General features: G+C 36.0%; 2 protein-coding genes and 1 non-coding gene across 3 annotated transcripts in view; 1 reads left to right on the top strand and 2 right to left on the bottom strand.

Annotated features, from left to right (window-relative positions):
- Nucleotides 1-15,571, bottom strand: part of LOC132914751 (ecdysone receptor) — a 206,482-nt gene extending 190,911 nt beyond the window's left edge. The window contains exons 1-2 of the mRNA XM_060974115.1: nucleotides 15,415-15,571; nucleotides 13,378-13,449 (exon numbers count right to left, since the gene is read on the bottom strand). The gene's annotated coding sequence lies outside the window, so the exon portion shown is untranslated. The remainder of the gene's footprint in view (nucleotides 1-13,377; nucleotides 13,450-15,414) is intronic.
- On the bottom strand, nucleotides 14,794-14,866 carry Trnav-cac (transfer RNA valine (anticodon CAC)). Its single transcript has one exon. It is a non-coding gene; the product is annotated as a tRNA-Val (tRNA).
- Nucleotides 15,572-16,737: 1,166 nt separating the features above from the next.
- On the top strand, nucleotides 16,738-21,964 carry LOC132914749 (uncharacterized). The gene is made up of 9 exons (XM_060974110.1): nucleotides 16,738-17,289; nucleotides 18,122-18,202; nucleotides 18,285-18,333; nucleotides 18,408-18,498; nucleotides 18,560-18,688; nucleotides 18,854-19,032; nucleotides 19,096-21,348; nucleotides 21,441-21,546; nucleotides 21,704-21,964. Exons 1-8 carry the CDS (start codon nucleotides 17,137-17,139, stop codon nucleotides 21,485-21,487), a joined length of 2,982 nt encoding a protein of 993 aa, XP_060830093.1. The 5' UTR covers nucleotides 16,738-17,136; the 3' UTR covers nucleotides 21,488-21,546; nucleotides 21,704-21,964.
- Nucleotides 21,965-22,319: the final 355 nt, after the last annotated feature.

Raw genomic sequence — 22,319 nt, 5'->3', positions numbered from 1 at the left:
CGGTTCACCCCTTCTTTCTATGCCAGTTCGTGGTCACCACGTTCCCCTTTCTCCCTCCGTCTTCCTCGACCGGGGTATATTATGATCTTGTCCAGAGGCAGACGGCCTACAGACTTAACGATCGATAGAGCTTCCCCGTTCCCGCCTCTCTTCCGTAGAACGTTCTCTTTCCCTCGTGCCGCGCCGCTTGCGCTTCTACCCCCACCACCGGCGCCTTCTCCCTCTACGCCAATCGGCCTGCGCCAGGCCAACGATGGCGCGTTACACGCAACGCGCTCACAGTGGCGTCGACGCTCGATTTCAAATATTTGCTACGTTGGCCGATTTTAGTCGATGAAATACGAAAAAGTACATGGCTCCAATGTATCCGAACAATTGCTAATTTTTACTAGATATATTTCAATTACAAAACTACGATCAAATGAAGATAACACAATTTTCTTCCTCGTGATAGTATAACAGTATACCACAAGCAGAGTAAACAGATCGTCGAAATACGAACGGTACTGCGCTATATGTGGTATATGTGTAATAATTGGCTTATTCGACTATTATATGACAACCTCTTTTTTTCTTTTTTAAGTAAGTATTACGTGTGTGTCTAAATATCATAATTCTTCGCGTTTTTCTTCCCACTGATCATTTTCACAGCCTTGTAAGTATTACCAGGAAAATGTTATATGAAAAATTGTTACTTTTGATAATGTTTACCGGAAGGTACCTAGGCGATAGAATATGAACCTGATTCGTTCTTTTGGTCAGCACATTGGTCGAAAGCGTCGGATGTTCAAACGACAATCACATGGTAACTGAGAGGAAATCATATAGCAAGTGAGAGAGGGAGTGAGCACTGCTCTTGCATGCTAGCCTTGTCCCGTCTGTGTCATCTCGCTAGCCATCTTCTCGTATCGTCAGTGGCTCGTAAAAGTACTTGAACGCTTACTAAAATACGTTATTTAATAAAATACGATGGAGAAGTTCCACGTCTATAAATCGGAAGCAATTTTGGATACACGCCCACAAGTCCCCCACCCTGTACGAACTCGGTCTTGGAAGAGTATTTTCGACCAATCCAGTCCTGTCCTAGTGAAATTATGGCCTAGGTCGGGGATGTCGCAACCGCACCACGCGTTTGCATTTCTCCAATTCGATATCTTATGCTCAAACTCCTCTGTTTTCATCCACCCCGAAGGAAAAATAAAGGACACGCAGGGTGCAATCACTTTGTTTACCTGACAGGACAGTTCTTTATCCTCATCGAGATGTTAGTACGAATTTGTATGTATTATTATATTGTATGTATGTATTATTTAAGTCTGAATTTTGTATTACGAGTAAAATGTCTCGAAGGTAAGTTCTATTCCTTTTTTTTTTTTTTTAGAATTTGAATGTAAATGGAAGAGTTCAAACGATACGAGCATTTTATACTAATAACAAGAGCTTTACGTAACGAAAGACTGCATTCACTAAAGAACAGGGGAAGCTTCTACTTTATTTATTAAATAATGATTAAAAGGGTAGGGAAGATAAAAAGCTACGATACAATACGAGAAATCGATCTTCCAACATGAGACGGCTTATACGAAGACAGAGAAAGTTTCTTTCTACATCGCGCTACGAAAATAACCCTCTGTAATGCCACGTAATTTCCAACTTATATATCCATATACATATATAGATATACGTACGTACGTTTCTTGCGTTTCGTTTCATGCATATCACTGCCCTATTCTAGCTTATTAATAAACATGTACAGTACGATATAGTATAGTCATGGTACATGGTACATGGTACATGGTACACCGTACATAGTACATAGTACATGGTACATGGTACATGGTACATGGTACATGGTACATGGTACATGGTACACGGTATATGGTACATGGTACATGGTACATGATACATACGTGTAATACTCTGTAACGTAGTTATCATAATACAACTATGAATCTTACTTCTTTACTATAAACCATACACTTTCCTTCGTCATTGTACATAAAATATTTCTATCACGGGTCAGTGTACGTAACGAAATGAATAAATTGACGAAGAATTAACAACCGATTCGAATCAATTTGGCTCTACTAACGAAACGATAGTAAGTCACTCGCTGTGAATAAAAATGCAGCTTTCCGTGGATATGATATAGCGATAGTTATCGACTATGCGAAGCAAAGTCGGTCGAGCGTGGCGTCGCGACGCGTCCAGGAACGAAAGCGCGTCCGGGTTGGCGGCAGAAAGGGAAAGAGGAGCAGCGAGGGAAAAACGGGAAGGCTGGCGACACAGTGGCACCGGTGCAGCGGCCGAAATTTAGACCTGGCCCGTGGGGCGTCGCGACGCCTAACGCGCGGCCAACTGCACTACCGTCAGCCACGTTTATTGATCGACCCGATGCAACCAAGCTGGGCCACAGCTGGCCGGGCTTACCTCGTTCGTTCCTTACAAGTTCGAACCGTCTCTATGCCGCGTTGCCGACATCCTCGCCTCTATATATCTACGCTCTGTTTACTCCCCGTTGGGAGACCTATTTTCGAACCACCCAGCGTCAATTATCGGGATCCACGATCGAAAACACGATCCTTCTCTGGACAAGGTTTTTTTTATAAACAAAAGAACGGACAGAATCGTTGGTGCAGAAGAATCGTTGAATTCATCGAGCTTTCATATTTGTGAATTCGTCACCAGGTTTGATCGATAAAGATTGATACGTTAGAATTTAGACAGATCTTCGTGGATTGTCAAAGTTGCTGAATTTTGATATCCGCGAACTTCCGTTCGATTATCGTTTACAAGGTAGGAATAGGAAAATTGATCGAGTCTATGTGCGAGTTTTGTCGAGTAGTTCGACCAGGATCGATAAACGAGAAATTTCAAGGCAACGTATTTTCATAGAATTACTGCAATTTGGAAAATGTATTTTATCGAACGATAAATGCATCGTTCTTCGATTTTGTTAGCGGTCGAGTGCTACTCTGTAAATAAATAAAATCCGAGTGAAATGCCTGGACAATATGCTCGATTTTTATCAAAGAACGTGATTGGTACCGAAAACCGTGAATCAGAAAGAATTGCGAAAAAATGACACGGTTTTACTCGCAGCGGTAATAATGGCACATGTTCGTTCAGAGAATACAACGGTTGCAAAATAGAGAAAACGTTTCAATGGAGGAGTCTTCCAGTAGTATAGGACGCTAGTGTCTGACTATACGTGCGTTACTACTGTAGAGCAGAAATCTATTGTGAAGTAGAAAATAATCGACAATGGCAGACTCGGTGGTGTCTGACTCTTATAGGCCGCTTCTACTTTACGATTCCTACGCACTGCGCGGCTTTTATTTAAGTTCTATAATTGTAATTTTTTTTCGGGAAAAGAAAAATAAAAATGGTGAACTTAAAGAAAATGTAGCACAGATTACGAAATTTGTATTTTAGGAAAATATCGAGCAAAGTTGAAACATCAAACAATTTTCATCGAAAAATCTGCATGATTTCAAACGATTTTAAAATACGTTATTTTACGGTAATGGATACATTTATTCATATTTTCCTAAGTGATTTTTCAATCTGAATATTTCCTGGAAATTTGATAACCGCGGAAATTTTTTTACTCTAAATATTTCCCGAGAATTTCTCTAAATATTTTCTCACTCTGAACACCTTCTGAGAAGCCTCTTCTTCTAAGTGTTTTCTGTCGACTGCTTTGTGTATTTTATTATTCTGAATATTTTCCGAGTATTTTCCTCGAGATTCTCCAATTCCGAATACCTTGCTACCTTAAACGTCTTCTGACAATTTTCCTAAATGTTTTCTTATTCCTGTTACCTGCTGGGAATTTTTCCACCAATTTTCCAATTTTTATTACCTTGCGACCTTTGCTTGCTGCGAGAATTTTCCTAATCATTTTCTTCTAACTAACTCTCTACACGCATCTCTTTATTCCCCTACGGTTTTCCATCGTTCGTCCGCTTTCGACGATAAATAATAATTTGTATGCAAAACATCGAATACTCTAAAATACTTGGCGCTGCAAACACGCTCGTTACTAAAATTAAATAAATAGATAAACAAAAGTTGGAAAACGCAGAATCGTAATAACTCTGTTGGTTAACATCAGTGGACGAAATCGAATATTCCGATGGATTTTCGAGCGGCGCGCAGCGTATCTAAATATACAGACGTGTACCTTGCAGGCACGTCGACAGTCGTACGTATTGATTTAGACCGATCTGTATGCGTACGAGGAGAGCTTTGTGAGGAGACACCGCTCGATAACCACCCCTTTACACTGGCTTTAGCCTTTGCCAGTCGACTTACATTTCCCTCGTCGTTGTCGGTATCGTTAAAGGATCGTCCCCGTAAAATCTGTCCATTGCCACGCCTCGTCGCCAATTACCAATTCCATTCTTCTCGTAAATCTTAACCATTCGACTGACTTTTAGTATTTCAAACAAACCGCTTATTTCACTTCCAATTCATAATATTTTACATGCAGCTGATTTTACGAGTGGAATTTTATATTCCATGTTGAACGCTTCTACCGCTGGTGAAATTTCGTTTTACCTAACCAAAAATAATATACGTGATACTTTGCGCGAGAGATATTTTTACATTTCACTTCGTGATAGATTATTATTAGCTGTTGTCGAGCACAGTTACGAGTTATCGTCCATCACCTAACTGCTATTCACCGTTATCAATTATTTCCGTCAACTATCGTCAAACGTCACATCCTACTTGGAATATTTTTTCGTATCTAACTCCATGATAGATTATTACCAACTATTGCTATTAATTACTATGAACCTTCGCCAATGTTCACTGGCAACTGTTGGCAATTATTGTCAGCTGTCGTCGATCGTTATCGATACCTATCACCATTATTTAGTCCAATTTAATTATTCTAACTAATTATTAAAATAAATAGAGATAAGTATGGCAGCGCTGAGACACGATTTTCCGCGTGAAAATTTCAAAAACCTCGTTTCAAATCCGTCAAAGATCCATGATTCCCAGGCCGAATAATCTAGGGAAATAAAGAATACTATGCAAGTTCTTTTCATCTGGTGTATAAAATTTCGTATGGGAAACAGTTTGCGCAATTGGTTGCGAGGAACACAGGAAAACGTGACAAGCAAGGAGAAAAAAGAAGCAGACAGAAAGTGAAAAATTCCATTGGCTATACGCGTTCGGTTTAATCACCTGAACCAACAGTGTTTCGCACTCTCTGACTCGCGTTTCGGGATCATCGAATATGTAATCTGTTGCGTCGAATCTCTTTGTAAGCTCTTTGCGCGCAACCTAACGTATCGTCGGTTTGCCCGGCACAGCGAATATTTTTGCTTCTCTCTTTAAATCGGTTTCGAATCGAAAATTCGGAACGGAGTACTTGGATAAGTAGACTCTCAATTATTACTATACTACGAATTCTTGCGCGTGTATAGGACATTTGAAGATGCAAAAATGCGTATGATTATAAGATATTCAAAATGCAGTATTTTTACAATGTTTACAAATCTCAATTTAGGTGCCATTTTACTTACGTGTATAAGCAGAAAAAATGTATAATAAGTATATATATAATAATACATAGTAGATATAAACATATAAAAATGCATGAAACTCAGCGGACTTTTTCTTGTCGGATTATTACGATACTTTCGCTTCACCGACGCTTATACCGCTACGCGTCACCACTATCGATTGACGAACAATTCCAAAAACCAACAGTTTCGCGTGTAATTGGTCAATCGCTGACGAGCAACTCGCAAGCTTCTTCGGTTTTTCCGTTTATTTTGGTCCCTTGACCTCTTTCTTGCTCGAAGCAGCCATCGAAACCAAGTTCTCTTTCTCTCTGTTGATAGCCTGACGACGAGCGTGAACCTAACCCCGACCGGTGTATTCTCTGTATATACGTGTAAGGCATTAGCGTCATCGTACGAAATGTCAGGGTTGAATCGCTGGTAATAACCTGGTTCTTTAACCGCGCTACTATGCAGATTCACGAGCACGTATACGCGAGCAGGCGACCCTGTTATCGTCCTCGTTAACTATCATGTATACATGGCTGACCCACGATCTGACGCATCACGTGACTCTAAATCGTCGACAGATCGCTCCTCGATCAGCGAGATACGCGTTTATGGTGCAGCTCCGTTGGTATGCCAGTTATTTCTCATTTATTGGAAAAACACTGTAACAGGTCTTGGTCGTTTGGTGAATCGATCGATTTTCACTTCGCCTGAGAAAAGGGGGAATTTGTGGACTTTGAAACGCATTTCTCGATGCACGCTATTGTTCGCGATGATCTTCACCTTTGTTTAAATAAAATTGTTCGCGCTTCCAGTATCTCTGTTGCAAGGTCAGTTTTGTTTTAGCACAACGTAACGACAAATTGGAGCATCACTCTGGTTTCAACTAGTAGCTTTAGCTATAAAACGACTGTCGATAGAAAGGAAGGAATCCTGTGCGGCTTCCAATTTTCAATTTGACAAGATTAACATTTAACCATGTTGAAGTGATCTGGTCTTCGGTTTCTCAAGAGCTAAGGTCATCGATAGCGCGTAGACAAAAGAATGCGTCGATGACAGACCATAAGCGGTACGCGTGCGACGTTGGTTTCGGCGGTCCTTTTAGTCTCAGGGTAACGTTGCTAGCGAGAGGATCTGGATCGGCTTACATTGTATTTCACATTTTGTACTTTATTATTCACAATATATATACTTAGAATACCTTACAATTTACCCACGCGTTTCTTCAATTCCACATACACCGAATAACCTTAACGAACCACATAAACGTCAACGTATAGTTTTGCAGTCGATAAACGAGGCAACTATCGGAAATAAATTTGTTATCCTTTCTCTCGTCTTGTTTAAAATTTCTGTCAGTGAGGATTAACGATCCAGGTCTTTCTGCATATGCATATTTTTTGACGGAATATCATATTCTATAAAAAGATCGTTTATACGTAACGATCGACAGAATCGTCTCTTCGTGGAACTATAAAAAGATCGCGGCTAACTCGGCCGTTACGATGCAATTTACGTCAACATAGACGCGATGTTTAATGATTCGATCTATCGTAGATCACGTTTGACGCAGACGTTACCCTTTATGAATAAGGGAAATTTTAATTGTCGAAATAGACGTTGCGCCTGCTATCTTCGCGTCCCATCAACTAGCATAGTTACATTTCCATCTGATCCAGCGTGAAAATAAACCGAATTACCAAAATACAGTGGTTCCAAATAAAGACACTGTAAAAGCAGCTGTCACAATTAAGATATTATAAAACCGCACTATTTTCGCTGATAAGAAGTTCATCGACCAACGAGTAAATAAATTGGAAGTAAACTCGAGGAACTTGTAGAGAATTAATTTAACGAAGAAAAATATTAGGGGATCGAACAAAAATACCATTCTACCGCAATTTGATTTAATACGACATTATACAGATAGAAATTAGATTTTTCTATAGAGATTGATATTTTAGGTTAGGCGGGCGTAAATTTAACCTACAGGGCTCCCCGTTTAATTTCCTGCATTATTCCCAAATGTTGTTGTTTATTTAAAAAGAAAGACTAAGAAAAATATTACGAAACGTGAAAGTTTCCACCACCATATGCCAGTACATAATTTCGTTCTAAGATCAATGACCTTGATAGGTTAGCTCACTTTTGAGGTTAGATATCCTAATTTCAACTTGAACTTGCAACACTCCGGCGTAGACAGAGGCTATCTGACTCATTTCGATCGTTCCTATCGAGAGATAGCTCTGACGGAGATATCACGGGTTGGTCTTTGGCAAAACTTCCTGATAACGAGCCAACAATAGGAAGAATCGCAATAATCCACCGGACGCGAAATCGTGGCGCGATCACGGCCACAACAAACTCCGAGAAACTTCATACGAATGTTTATCGTTTGAGTCACTCGACATTCTTTGTTCAGCTTGGGCTAATGAATCTTCTGGCTGTTGTTTCAGGCACCACTGTTCGCTCAATTCACCGCCAAAAACGCCATTTTCCTTTTTCTTGTTAATGGAAAAGAGCTTTTCGTACCTTCTTTAGTCCGTTTCAAACTTCTCTACGTTTTCGTTGATTCGCAAAGCAATTACTTCGACGTTTATGGAAATATTATTTGAATCTCGATCTCATGTATCAAACGAGGACATTTAAGAACCATCCTCTAAAATTTAGCTGCTTTCGTGGAGTATCAGAACGATTTTGTAATAACTCGGTCGTAATTTTGTATAATTTCCTGGATCATCATTGCATAATTCTAATTGCAGCCTAACCTAAAGGTCGACTAGTTGAGCAATCCTGAAGTCACTCAGCTGCATCTGCAAGTGCCAATCTTTAGACAATTCCCTAAGTCGTAATATCCCTAGAATATTAATGGAACTTTATGTCCTGAACGTTCCACGTTCCAAATCTGTTTTACCAATTATTCCACCAATTTTACCAACAATTAAAATCATTTCGCGCTTCTTTAAAAATCTCATAATTTCGCCCGGACTATCCCCAACGAAATCGTCTTAAATCGATCTATACGCGTTATTTTTCTCTGTCCGGAGCAAAATAAAAAAAGAAGAAAAAATTAAAAAAGAAGCTCGGATGTCGAAAATATTCCAGAGTTTCGCGAGAAACCGTTTTGCCACGGCGAACGGCGAACTTAACAAAAATGTATCCGGTGTCGGCCGGATTATTTCTGTCCGAGTAGCCGGACGGATATTCGAGGGCGTAAAATCGAGTGCAAGAAACCCGAGGTCCCGATCGTTGACTCAGAAACACGATTTTCGCACGCGAAGCATTGTTTCCTGGTATTCGATTACGCGTTCGCTTATGCAAACAACAATCCCGCCTCTTATTATCGCGTCTCTGTTCGCGCACGTGATAAAAGTTCAAGGTGCCGGATCTCTGATGCATAACGCACGCTCACGTTCCTCCGTACCCGTTTTATTTCTGCCTTTTTACGAATTTTCATCCCTATTTATATGCACCAAATTTTTTCTTCTCGTATTCGTTTATGTGATATTTTTTTCTACAAGATTTCTTACGTTTTTTTTTTTTTTTTGAAGTTATGTACATGACGTTCTTTTATAAACATTGTATTTCTTACAAAGAACCTCTATTTTTTAATTTATTGTCATTTTGCCTAATTATAAATTAGACGAAAATTCCCAAGAGTTTGGGAAAGGCATCGCATGTAGCAATTTCCTCTAAAATTTCATAAATTAAACTCTACGTCGAAACTAACCTCGTTCGTATATATAGCGAGACTGAAAATTCGTAGCTACGAAGTTCGCGCATCGGATTAAGTCGAAATGTCGAAAACTGTGCGAAAGTGCAAAGAGATTTTATTTCCACTGCACTTCCTCGTAACTATCTATTATCTAACCAGTATCTAAAAATATTTCCTTGAAAACGAACCTTGAAAAATGAAGAAAACATTGCCCGAACATAGCTCTATATAGGAATTGCCTACATTTCGTCGATTAAACCGCATATTGAAATTTGCTAAATGGGGCGCTGTACCGCGATCTTGCACGTCCGTCGACGTATCAAAACTCGAAGAGTCCAACCGAAGCGAAGTTTCATCGAGCGCCAAAACGCGAATCAATAAGACTTCCGGCCTCTGTGGAGCGAGTGCACGCAGCGAACGAAAGAAATATATAATTATTACCATCGAGCCACAGGGGACTTTCAGGGGAACGATGTAAATAGAGGCAGAGAACGTGAACGAAGACGGGGAATCGTCGATCGAAGAAAGATGGCTCGTGCTCCAGCAACGTGTTCGAGGAGAGGGAAATGGTCTGAAGAGAGACACTTGAGAGCAACGGAGAGATCTATAGAGCGGAAAGTTGCAATGCCGACCGCCGCAGCAGTTCAAGGCCTCCGGTTTCTCTCCGTCTCCGCTCTTCTAACTCGCTCTTCCTCGCTCCTTCGCTTACCCGTCCCTGTTTATTTCCTATATTCATTCTATTTTCTGCTCTCCCTTCTAAACCCTCCTACTCCCCATCCCTCATTTAATCCAGCGAATTTCGCATTTGCATCTCCTGCTCCTCCCTGATCGCCGTCATCCTCCTTCTCCCACTTGAAACCGATATTATACGAATATCTCTCGGAAGCCAGCATTCTGTTAATTTCTTCGTTTCATTGCGTACAGTGGCTGGCGAGAATCCTCCGACACTCTTGGAAATTTCTTACGTATACATTTGGAAATCTCATTAGCCAACAGCCTATCGTGATTACATTGGCAAGGTTAGCAATGGATCTGACCATGTTTATACAAGTTACAGGACATATTTTGGCAGCGTATACTTTGCGAAAAGCAGCGAAGTATTTGAACAAAGTCGATTATTCTCTGTGTCAATAAGCGACGATATGCAGCCGGACCACCTCTAGCGCTAATTGTACGTTTAAGACTACTATTCATGCGCTGTATTAATTTCTCACTGAGTATATGTGTGCAATAAATGCAATAGATTTCCATTGGAAATTAGTTTCAAAATATACTCTTATAATTCCTATTAAACTAATTACAGTGCGACCGTGCGAATAAATTTGACAAAATCTCACCAAAAGATTCCGCGATGAGCGTTGAAATACTTGCTGGGCCACTGTATACCTTAAACGTTTCGATACTTGAACTGCAGCGGTACTTATCCACGAATCTTACAACGCGTATTAAATTATTTATAATTTAACAGCGTTTGTTCCTTCAGGCCTTCCCTGATCCCACGGATTCCACATAGTCCACCATCCTTCTCTATCTCCTACTCTCTCCCTTTCTAACCTTTCTACCAGTCTCTGTTGGTCTGCTGGCCTCTTTGTCGTTGCATTCGTTCCTCTATCCTCTCGCTTGCTCCTTTATACCGTCGTCCCTCGCCTTTATTTCCTACTCGCCTCCATCCTGCTTCTATTACGCTTCTGTCTCTCTCCTACTGGCCCCCCTTCACCGCCCCTTCACCCTTCCGCAGCTAACGCCGAGTTAAATTGTGCTGATTGATACATTCTCATCGCGGATAACGTTTCCTCCTTCCTCGCTGTCCGCTACGTTTACGGAGCGCTGCTCGGAGATCGCAGCTTACTAACTCTTTAATCGTTTTCAACGAAATGTTCCCTTGTAAATGACGGTGCGCTACGATCGGTCGAAATTTTTACTAAATATCGTCTGTCTCCAGTTTCGTTGACAGGGCTTTATTATGTCAGCGATCGTTTGCGAGAAGGCTTCGTCCCTTAACCTTGAGTTACCGAGTAGCTAAAAACAAACACGTGCCATTTTTGCCTGTTCTTCGAGGCTGAATACCTTCATCAAATTGCATGTTCGCGACTCTGTCTTGTTAAAGGTAATCGGTGATCGTCGGTAATCGGTGATCGTCGGTAATCGTTGATCGTCGGTAATCCGTATTCGCGCCTTTGTCGGATCGCGACGAAAATGTTGATTTACAACGAAAAAATTTCGAAGGAATTTCATGGTTTTGAAATTAGTAGGCTGGATTTGGGATATAACCGTAGCTGACTAGACACGATTCGATCCAGACGATTCTTCCTGTTTGCCTCGCTAAATCTGCCAGCCTATCTCCCTCGTACAAGATAAAAGAACTTGGATTCTTTAGGTCGTTTCTCGAGGACTTGCAATAACCTCTAATACCAAGAAAGAAGGGAAGTGACCATACCAGTCGGTGGATATAAATAGCCGAACCAGCCCTAGACTCACCCCATAAAGGAGTTCTACAAAAGTACCACGATACTATATTAATTGGCAAACTAACCTAAAAACATTTCGATACACAAAGAAAAATGACACGGTTACTAACCTATCGAATATCGAAATGAAGTTTCTATGAAGTGATATTTCACTCGTGAGAGTCTTTAACGGGTTGACTGCAACTGCTGTCGGTCATTGGTGACCTATCTTACCTATCCGTAAACTCTTTAGGATCATCAAAATAAGCTAAGCTTCGTGAACAAAATTTCAGCAAAGTGCATGATAATGCATTGTGAAAGAAAAGGCGCGAAAATACGAAGTGATATTTCTCAAGAATTAAATATTACTTTATTATTATTTATTATTACTTGATTAACGACATATAAAATCTGCGTGACAGTCAACGCGTTAAGGGCTAAAACAACGAATGCTGTTTTCACGAATTAGGATGAGAATACAGAAATAAGTGCCAAAGACACTTTCCAAGTGCATAGACGCGTTCTAGGAGAGCGAGGAGGATATAGTAGGCGGAGGTAGAACGAGACAAGCACGCGGCAAATCTGAGAGAAGAGAGAGAGAGATACACAGAACACACGCAATGGGGGTTTATGTAACTCGGGCATTAGTGACTGTGACGTCACGACACCGCGACGCGATGCAACGGTCGCACACGGTCGATAGTGCAGTCAACTACTGCATTATACGCAGTCGATCATAGAGATCCATGAATTTCGTATCCAATTCTCTGTATTAATTAGTCCATCGCAATATTACAATTTTTATTAACTGTCTTTGTTAACTTTCAATTCCGTGACTATAGAAGTTTCAAAATATTTCAATATTTGAAAATTATTCGCACATTTCAATTTCGCTGTAACATATATCATAGTTGGTCGATACAACGGAAACACGAAGTAGTACTATAATCTTAAGACTATGCGACATTCTTGTTCGTTAAAACGAAACCGTGTTGAGCAGGGGCTGAAAATCCTTCAGCGCCACTTACCAAGCCAGAGGGCTCTTTACCGACCTATAGACAACGAGTCTCTCTTTTTCTGTCTTTAATTAGATATATACGTCGGTTTTAATAAGTTCGTAGTCACGAGCCACAATGCCCAATCACGTCCAAGTTTTCGCGTTAAAAATCGTCCTTGCAATTAGTCAACCTCGCGATAACAATCGCCATGTTTCGTATAATGCGCTCTTCAACCGTGATACACGTGGGATATAGTCCTGGGAAATATATAGAGTTTAGCATTTTGTGCTGATTTTTATGAAGCATTGTTCGATACTTTCGTGATTGTTCGTAGGAATGGGTCCAAGTGAGACTCGTTGTTCTCTTTTTTTTTTTTTTTTTTTCTTATGCTTTCTACTCGCTCTGTTGTCGACATAATTGAACGAACTTGTTCTTGAGAGTATGGCTTAATGAAGGAGGAAGATTGCATTGTATTTGCGAAAAGTCCGAAATAATGGAATTCTACGACTTTCGTAACAACGGAAATTGAAATGTTGCAAGAATATTTTTGAGAAAATAGGATTTCTCGAAGGAATCGTTTCAATTTACGATTATTTATTAATTTTTACGAAATATCATCCGATCATTTCGATTAACTTGGTACAAAAATCTGGCGTTAAAAAGTAACGAAAGTACAAATGACTCACCGGAAGACGACGAGGCAGCAGTGATTTTGTCTCCTCCTTCCTAAATCGCTGACTGTGTCGAGAAACAGGATACTGTAACAGAAAAATTATAAGTGATTTATCGTATGCTCGTTTCTCAAGTACAACTTTAATGGGCTATAAGGTAGCCAAGGCAATAAAAGTAAAAATAGACATATTGTATTTGAAAAATCGAATATATAGCACGCGGAAAAGTAATTTTGAATAGGTAAGGTTAAGTGTTACGGCCTCATCGAACTTGGTTATTTCGCGATGTAATTCGAGTTTCGATTCACGACTAGCTTACACTAGGCATCGTAAACCTCCACCGTAATTACGCAGCCAGGCGATAAAGTGAGACTTGAAATATACGATGGATCATGACAGATGCAGAACATGAAATAGAAGTGACCAATAGAAACCGTGGTAACATTTCGTTCGAAATGCTTAATACCAAATTGTAAAAAATTCTACGACTAATTTCATATTACGAATGAAAGAGTAAGGTAGAATGCTTTTGTGTGTGTAAAGTTTGGAATTTATTACTATAAGTATTGTGTTAAAATGTATATTTTTGTATGTGATAGTAGATTATAAATTAATCTGTGTATTTCGATGTGACTTTACACGTAAATATTTATGGGAAATAGAATTTGAATGCATGAAATTCTACAGAATGTTCATGTCAAAGACTGCATATGTACACCACCTGTAGGGAAACGAAACAAGCACTATCTGTACCTACACATGCGTTTATCGACAGATATTGCATATCTATAGGATAAATTAAATTTTATCGCTGTTTCCTCGAAAAGTTTGCAATAAATGAAATCTAACATATAAAAATGAAAATTATATTACAGACTTATCACGGAAAATTAAATATAAGTATAGTTTTTTACAAAAAATGAAACATGCGTTCATTATAAAAAGAATATAAAAATGAATAGTCAAATAGGAATGAAGCTAATGAAGTAAGTAAATTATGTTTGATTAACTGAAAAACATTAAAATTGATCCATTGAAAAGATTTGAAATAAATTTGATAAATCGCACCATTTATAAATTAATCAATTTTTTGTGCAGTTATTATATAAAATAGAGCTAATTAATTAAAACATTTAAAACTTACAATGCACTAAAAGTTAAAAATATATGAACTAGATCTCATCTCGATATAAATTAGCAATTACAGTGGAGGGTAACGTAGGATAATATCCTCTGTCGGTAAAACGATTCTGTAGAAACATGGCTAACATAATTCTAACTATTAGATAACATTTAATTAATGCTACCTTAAATGAGGTATCGAAAATATTTATATCTTCGATATAATATCTAGGAAAATATTTTTCTACCTTGATCTAATCATGGAAATAAAAATTTTAAAAGTAAAAAAAAAAAAAAATAAACAATAACTGTTTCCGCCCGGGATCGAACCGGGGACCTTGTGCGTGTGAAGCACACGTGATAACCACTACACTACGGAAACGCTGTTGAGAGGTATTTTCTCAAAACAAAAGATATAGTAAACTATAGTCCCTATTTCTTGGTTCATAAAATATATAATTTTATTTATCATTACAATTTACTCTAAATTGGAGATATGATACAACACATAATACTATATTCAAAATTTTATATTTTTATATTATATGTATAATATACATGTCTATGTCTATGTTTTATGTCTATATGACATATAAAAATGTCACAATGTTTCTGATACTCATTACTGTAGTAAATATCTATATATATATTTTAATATAGTATATTCATATTATATCTATATAGCAGTATATGTTATATGTTTAATTACATAGTATGATACAAATATATATATTTATTTATTATATATTTATTATATATGTACTGTATTATAATAAATGTATAGGTATTTACTATAATGAGTATGAAAAATATATTGAAATTTCTATATGTCACGAATATTATACAATGTAGAGTAATGAAAAAAGTTATAATTCTACGCAACTATGACATTAGAGGTATATAACATGTTCTAAATAAGAATACACTTACCCTTCAACTTTCCAAAGGTAGAAAATGCTGCAGTAAGCTGTCAACACGTCTGATTATTATCATCACTAACTCAAAGCACATAAATATTCGTAACGCAACGACCTTTAATATTATTAACATTCGTAAAGCCACTAATTAAACCAAAAATATCACAAGATTCCACGACGCGTACATTTCCAAATCGAATTCGGACAGAACTAATATGGAGTCGACACAAATGGATCAATTGAGTGTTTTAATATACATAAAAATAATTCTTTCTAAAATATTTTACTCGCTAGAAAATCAATTTCTGTCTATTTATTAACATTTATGTTAAAATAACTTTTTAATATAATAATTAATATCTGTAATTTCGAAAAAACTTGATCTATGTACTGACACTTGACTTCGGCAGTATTTGAGTGTATCGTGTGAAGGGTAAGGAAAAAGAACGAGAAACGTCTATTCTTCGTGATTTCCCATTTTATAATACATTTTGTTTATAAAAAGTAGGATTGCAAATGTATCAAATGACAACGATTATAATGTTCAAAATGTTTCTATAAGATATGTAGTATTAAAGACTTGGTGTATTGGTTACAAATAGGCAATGTTTATTTTGTACTAGGACATAATATGGATAAAAATAATGAATATTTTATTAATCGTTCTTTTTTATGATGACTAAGTTATAAACTTCATTTTATCAACGATACAAATGGATTTATTGAATGTTGTTCCTTTTTTAATAGGCTACAATAGCCTAAATGAATTTTATTCGTTGAAGCTTAATTATTTTCGCAATAAAACTTTTTAATTCTAATCTTGTGACATAATGGGTATTCTTGCTTTTCCCCTTACCCTTCACATTAAAAAGAATATGTTTACTTGCCTGTATTTATGTATATAGAACACTTAAAATATTTAAAAATATTTCCAGTGATTTAAAAACAGACGATAAAATATTCTTTTACAAAATAATCATTGAAAATAATATTATAAAATAACTATCCACTAATAATAGTGAATATTATACGCTAATCAACACCTCACGATACGCATATCAACAAAAGACTAAATGTCCTATCGACGTTTCCTTTAGACCTTTTGCGTCACGTCATTGTTCATTTGTTTATGAGACACTTTTTATTAAACCTATCTTTATTCGAACCAAAACTAATCTGACTCATACATTACATTACGTTTCTCTGAATTTTGGAAGCTATTACATTATATTACACATCCGTTAAATTTTAAAAATTGTTATTTAATTTTATTTTCAGCAGTAATGGATGTGTAAATAAAAATTCACAGTATTTGCCATCTCTTTTTTTTTTTTTTTTTTAAAGAATTTGTACTTTCCAATATTTTAATTTTAAAAATATCATGAATTTAAGTCAGATGCAAATTTATGTAAATTAAACGATTTCTTATTTTTAGCAAATCTAAATTTATTTCGATATACATTTTAAGCTTATTTCCTATTATGAAGTACGTTTAACGTGCTGCAAAAAAAAAAAAGATTATTTAAAACTGATTTCTGAGTCGATAATATTAGACACCGCTCGGTTAATCGCAGGATAGTGTTATCGTCTGAGAACGAGACAAAGTATGTCGATATTGTCATTCCACGTGATACTTGGATCATCATAAGAAGCGAGGTAACGAAATGTAAACAAACATTGAAACGCTCGTCAATCTCATTCGAAAGGCGCAATTCGTCTTGTCTCCTATCGTAAAATGGGGAAAGCAAGGCATGACATCGCGGCCAGTGACATATCTGTCGATGGACGAAGAAAAAGTGTTCGAGAAGAACAGAAAATTCGTAAGAAAAAGAAGAGACGTAAAAGGGACTTGACAGACCTACATCAGAGAGTATTCAAATCGAAGAAGGTATCAATATACACATCTGTGCATATTATTATCACGTTTTAATACTAGAAATTGTATATTTTTCCTTAAATATTTTATTTATTTTCATCTATAAATCAAATATGGAAATATATGTAATATTATATCCGATAAAAGTATATTTCTAGTTCTACGAAAATTTTGGTTATGTCAGGTGATTGACATATGTCATTGAAAATTTTATGAGTTATTTCAATATTTTCCTCTTATTTTATTAACAGATATTGAATAATATTTGGGGATTTGAAAAGAATGCTTCGTAGACTACTTTATATACATACATATATGAAAATAAATATACACATTAATACTTTGTTGTAGAATCGAATAAAGAATAAGTTTTAAGTTAAGGCTATGCATCTCATGAGATATATCGATAAATCGAACAGTATGAAAATAAAAAAAGGCGCCATTCTTTCTATTTTTCAACTTCATTATACATATCACGAAGAAATATGAATGTATAATTTTGTATAATTTAACACGGTTATTCATCTTGCTACGATACAAATTTTAATAACTATCAATTTTGTAATACTTGATGCATATCAGAAATATTATATAAATTATTTAGTAAAATTATTGTATATTTATTTTAGATAACAAACTTTGTTATTATTAATGTTCGGAAATAATTTCTGGAATCGTAATAATATACGCGCAATTTCTCAGCAGAACAGGATGACATTCAAATTTTGGCTGAGTAATTTCGTTGAACTTTTGCAGCGTTTCGACATACTAGAGAAATATGTATATTTGAAAACTTAGTTTACCTTCATTCATCCACTTTTATGTTTATTACAATCTCTTTCAGGATAAAGAAACGAAGATCGATGGAAAATCGAACAAGGCGCCAAATTCAAAAAGGCTGTCCAACAGAATTCTTCCGAGACCTGTAAATATCATGAACAACACACTATTTTAAAAAATTAACACTATTTACATCAATAATAAAAATTATGATTTTTTTATTCTAGTTGGCTGGAATATACAGAAATGGTGCCGCAGGAAAAGAAATACGAAGATGTACGTCTCATAATTCATAAATATATATCGTTTTATCAAAAACAATAATTGATTAATATTATAATTATTTATAGTTCAAACGAAAGCAGCTTTAAACGATTTAAACAACGCGCGTCTACAGGGAGACGTACTTAAGTTAATGGATGGTTATGACTCGAAATCAGAGTAAGTAAAAACACTATAAAAAGTTATTCTCGCTCTAATGAATGTATTTTTTAATTCACAGAGACGTTGTAGTTGAAAATGACAACATAGAGGTTCAAAAGGAATTACTACTCGATTCTACTATCAAAGATATTCTCCAACCAACTCCTCCTGGTGTCCAAAGCAGTCCTATTTTGGGTAAAGTGGATGGGTAAGTCTCAGGTAATTTTCGTTGAATATTTTCACACAAGATATATACAACAACCAAAGATGTAAGTTTAGAGAGTACTTAAAAATCAGATCTTTTTATTTTTTTCTTTTTTTTAAAAGAAAAACGAATTAAATTATTATTATAACTACATAATTTTTATAGAAGAAGAAGAAGAATTGAAAATGAAGGACACATAGAGTTCCCTCAAAAACCAACAGAAAAGAAGAAAACGATTGATTCTGAAAATTTACGAAACTTTGCATTAAGTAAATACGAAGAATTATGCAGGGTTGTTAGTTCAGAAAATTTCGAGGAACAAAATTTTCCAGACTGTTTCGGACCAGGTATCTTATTTTACATTTTTTAATTATTACAATATTCTTTTTCTCATATTTTTTCTTCTATAGATCCGCTAACGAAGGTGAAACAGAAATTAAGAAATATTTATGCAAAATCATTTCAAAATAAATGTTTACGAGATATGATTAAACGTGGTAATATTTTGAACGAGTGCGGTACACCGAGTACTTCAATGGATGATTCTTTTCCTCCAGACACTGCATATTGTCCTTCTGGGTATCCTCAAGACGCGAACTTAGTATCTGTAACTATCGATAATCCAGATTGGCATATTGATAATAAAAGTAACAAGGATGACGACAGTTCACAAGAAAAACAAAACCTATTTTTAATACCAGAAACGAATTTAAAAAAAAACGAAATTAACACGTCCAATTTATTATTTCATTCGTCTTCGTCAAACACCCTGGATGCGGGAATAAAGAACAGTTTTGAACCGGAAATGTCACACGAAAAGAATAACATATCTAACGAGGATGAATCGACGGATGTAAGCAATCGTACTTCTCTAGAAATAAATTATTCTACAAATTCCGCACGCAAGAACAGTATTATGAAATATTTTGAAATAAATGAATTTGATTGTGAGAGGATAAAGGATAAGAATAAACCTCTCTTATTTGCACAAACAGAAGCAGGATCTCAGAATAGTTCTATTGATAAGAAACGTTTAATGAAACACAAAACTCAACGTAGACAAACAGTGCATTTTTTAAACAATGGATTAAAAAAACAAGTGGAAAGGCAAAATTTTAAGATGATGCAGCAAGTTAAAATGAAGAATTTGAAGCATATTCCTGCTATATTACGAAGGTGTAACAATGTTGTGACGAATAATAACAATCGACTAAATCTATTCCAGGAACCGTTGCATATTAATAAAGAGTCTCGGAAAATGTTGTTCGACGTTGCACCGAAGCAGAACGTTCTTTTCACTTCGCAATCCGTGGTAACGGAATCGAATGAAGATTCAAAGAGGCCGCAAAAGTCGAAGACTGCAAACACCTTGTTCGATAGTACGAAAATGAAAGATCTGGACGTTCAAACTTGCGTAATAGATTCACCAAGTATTTTTAACGATGAGATACATTTCACGAAGAATTCTTACTTGAAGCCAATGGAATCTAAACATAACCAAACTCAGCAAAATCTTCATATAAATGACAGTTTAGCGAACAGAACAAATCCGCCAATACAAAAAACAGTAATGTTCACGAAGAAAGACTCGCGGAATATTGGACACTGTTTATACATAAACAATATAATTGCAGATGGAAAGACTGATAAGTCAAACGTCTGTATCATACGGAAAAATGTTCCTCTGCAGCATGAAAGATCGAAAAATAATTGTACTGTCTATAAACACTACCAGGAAGTGCCAGGAAATTATTATAAAGCGTATCGATGCTCGGAAAATTCTGATAATTCCAATTATAATAGCCAAGAATTTAAAGAAACAAGCACACCAGAAGTGCAGCACGTACAGATACATAAAAAACCAATGGTTTGTGAAAATGGATTAATAAGAAAGGTCATGCAACCTTCTAAATGTGAAAACGGTAAAAAATACCATAACGATCAACATGTTTGCTATGTGGTGGTAGATCAATGCAATGATGTGAACAACGTGCAAGAGTATTCTTATAATAATGTACCTGAAATTGAGAAATCTAGAACAGTGCAGAATGGACGATTCTGCCAAGAAGATATAGCTGATGTTGGTATCCTGAAAGGCGTGCAGAATTTGAAGATCTTGCCCATGGAGGAACAAGAGTCTCAGATACAAGTCGCTAACGATCAGTGTATCAAAAATGCAGTGATACTGGAGAAACAGCCGATTAAGTATTTGGCATTTGAAAACGATTCCAAAACTCAAAAAATTCCTATTTATATGCAAAGAAATAAGCACGTTGCTTCCGTCGATAATGTAGAACTAGTTAACTCAGGCGTTAATTATCGCGTGGTATCGTATCCTCAAGAATCGACGCAGAAAATTATTTTCGTGCCAACATGCGAGCAGAACAAAGTCGTATATGTGAAACAGCAAAATTTGCCTCATTCGAACGTTACTTTTGAAGAATGCTCACATCCCAGAAAGGTAGTCATGTGCCGACCGGAAGTACAATACGTCAAAGAGTCTTCAAACGTATGTGAAGTTCACCTTCCAAAACAGAACGTGGTGGAAATAGGAAAACCAGATTGTGACACGATTGTTACTAATTTACAAACAGCAAACAATATGAAGAGTTCGAGGCGGAGTGGAGTGAATCGAGAGGGACTTCGTTATCGACCGAATCACGGTAATTGAAATTAATTTTTTAGTAAGAAATTCCTAGTTTGTGACAGTACTTCATTTTAATTTTGATTAACTTTCTTCGTTCTTTCATTTCAGAACATGATGCTTGTGTGAGGAATCAGACAATATTCTATCAAAAATAAGAATGCTGTATTCATTGAAATGTACGTTAGATACATTTTTGCTATTATATCTTAATGAGGTATGTAGAATTATTTGTCTATAATTCTATGTATAATTGTTCATTATTATGTGTTGTGTTTGCTAGTATTCACAAATATTGTATGAAAGATAGTGATACAAGTAATTGTTATTAATAATACGCTTTTATTGATTATTGTATAATTGAATGTTTTCAGGTTTATTATGTATATTTATACAAGTGCGAGATTTACACAGATAAGCAGAAACTGTCTTTGGAAGTTTATTTAAAGTGTATTTTGTTTTGATAAAACCGTTTGTTTTAAAATATAGAAAACAAACAGTTCTGTAATTTTTGTATGTTGCGTATAAATCGAATTTAATGTAAATTTTTCGTTACGATTACAAATTACTCAAATATTTGATATTGATGTTTGCTTTGTATAATTTCTCAAATATTAAAATTGAATGTTTAAATACACCTAAGTTTGATTCTCCTAAAAATTAAAAATTCCGTATCAAATATTAGTTTTTCTATTAAATTACAAAATATTGCAAATAACTATGTTTTATATATTTAATCCTCCAATAATATCAAGATAGTTTTTAGAATATTGAATCCATTCATTGAAATTGTATTTTTATTTTAACAAGACTGGATCGAAAAGAAATGTTGAAATTTACCTTATACAGATAAATATGCTGTGACTCCAACCATTCTGAGAATAACCAACACTACTTTCATAATAAATTAATAATAAAACTACTTTTTATTACCACTTTTGATCTTCGTGTCGTCCTTCGTTTTATACTTTTGTAATACGCGACTGCGCC

Source organism: Bombus pascuorum, chromosome 15, assembly GCF_905332965.1.
Source record: "Bombus pascuorum chromosome 15, iyBomPasc1.1, whole genome shotgun sequence".
Lineage (NCBI taxonomy): Eukaryota > Metazoa > Arthropoda > Insecta > Hymenoptera > Apidae > Bombus > Bombus pascuorum.
This window is presented reverse-complemented; position numbering and strand designations above follow the sequence as displayed.

Excerpts from the sequence above, each read along its gene's own strand:
- LOC132914749 (XM_060974110.1), top strand. The coding sequence starts at position 17,137 with ATGGGGAAAGCAAGGCATGACATCGCGGCCAGTGACATATCTGTCGAT. Across the intron at positions 17,290-18,121 it reads GAGTATTCAAATCGAAGAAG|GATAAAGAAACGAAGATCGA; the intron begins GTATCAATATAC and ends AATCTCTTTCAG. Across the intron at positions 18,689-18,853 it reads ATTTTGGGTAAAGTGGATGG|AAGAAGAAGAATTGAAAATG; the intron begins GTAAGTCTCAGG and ends TTTTTATAGAAG.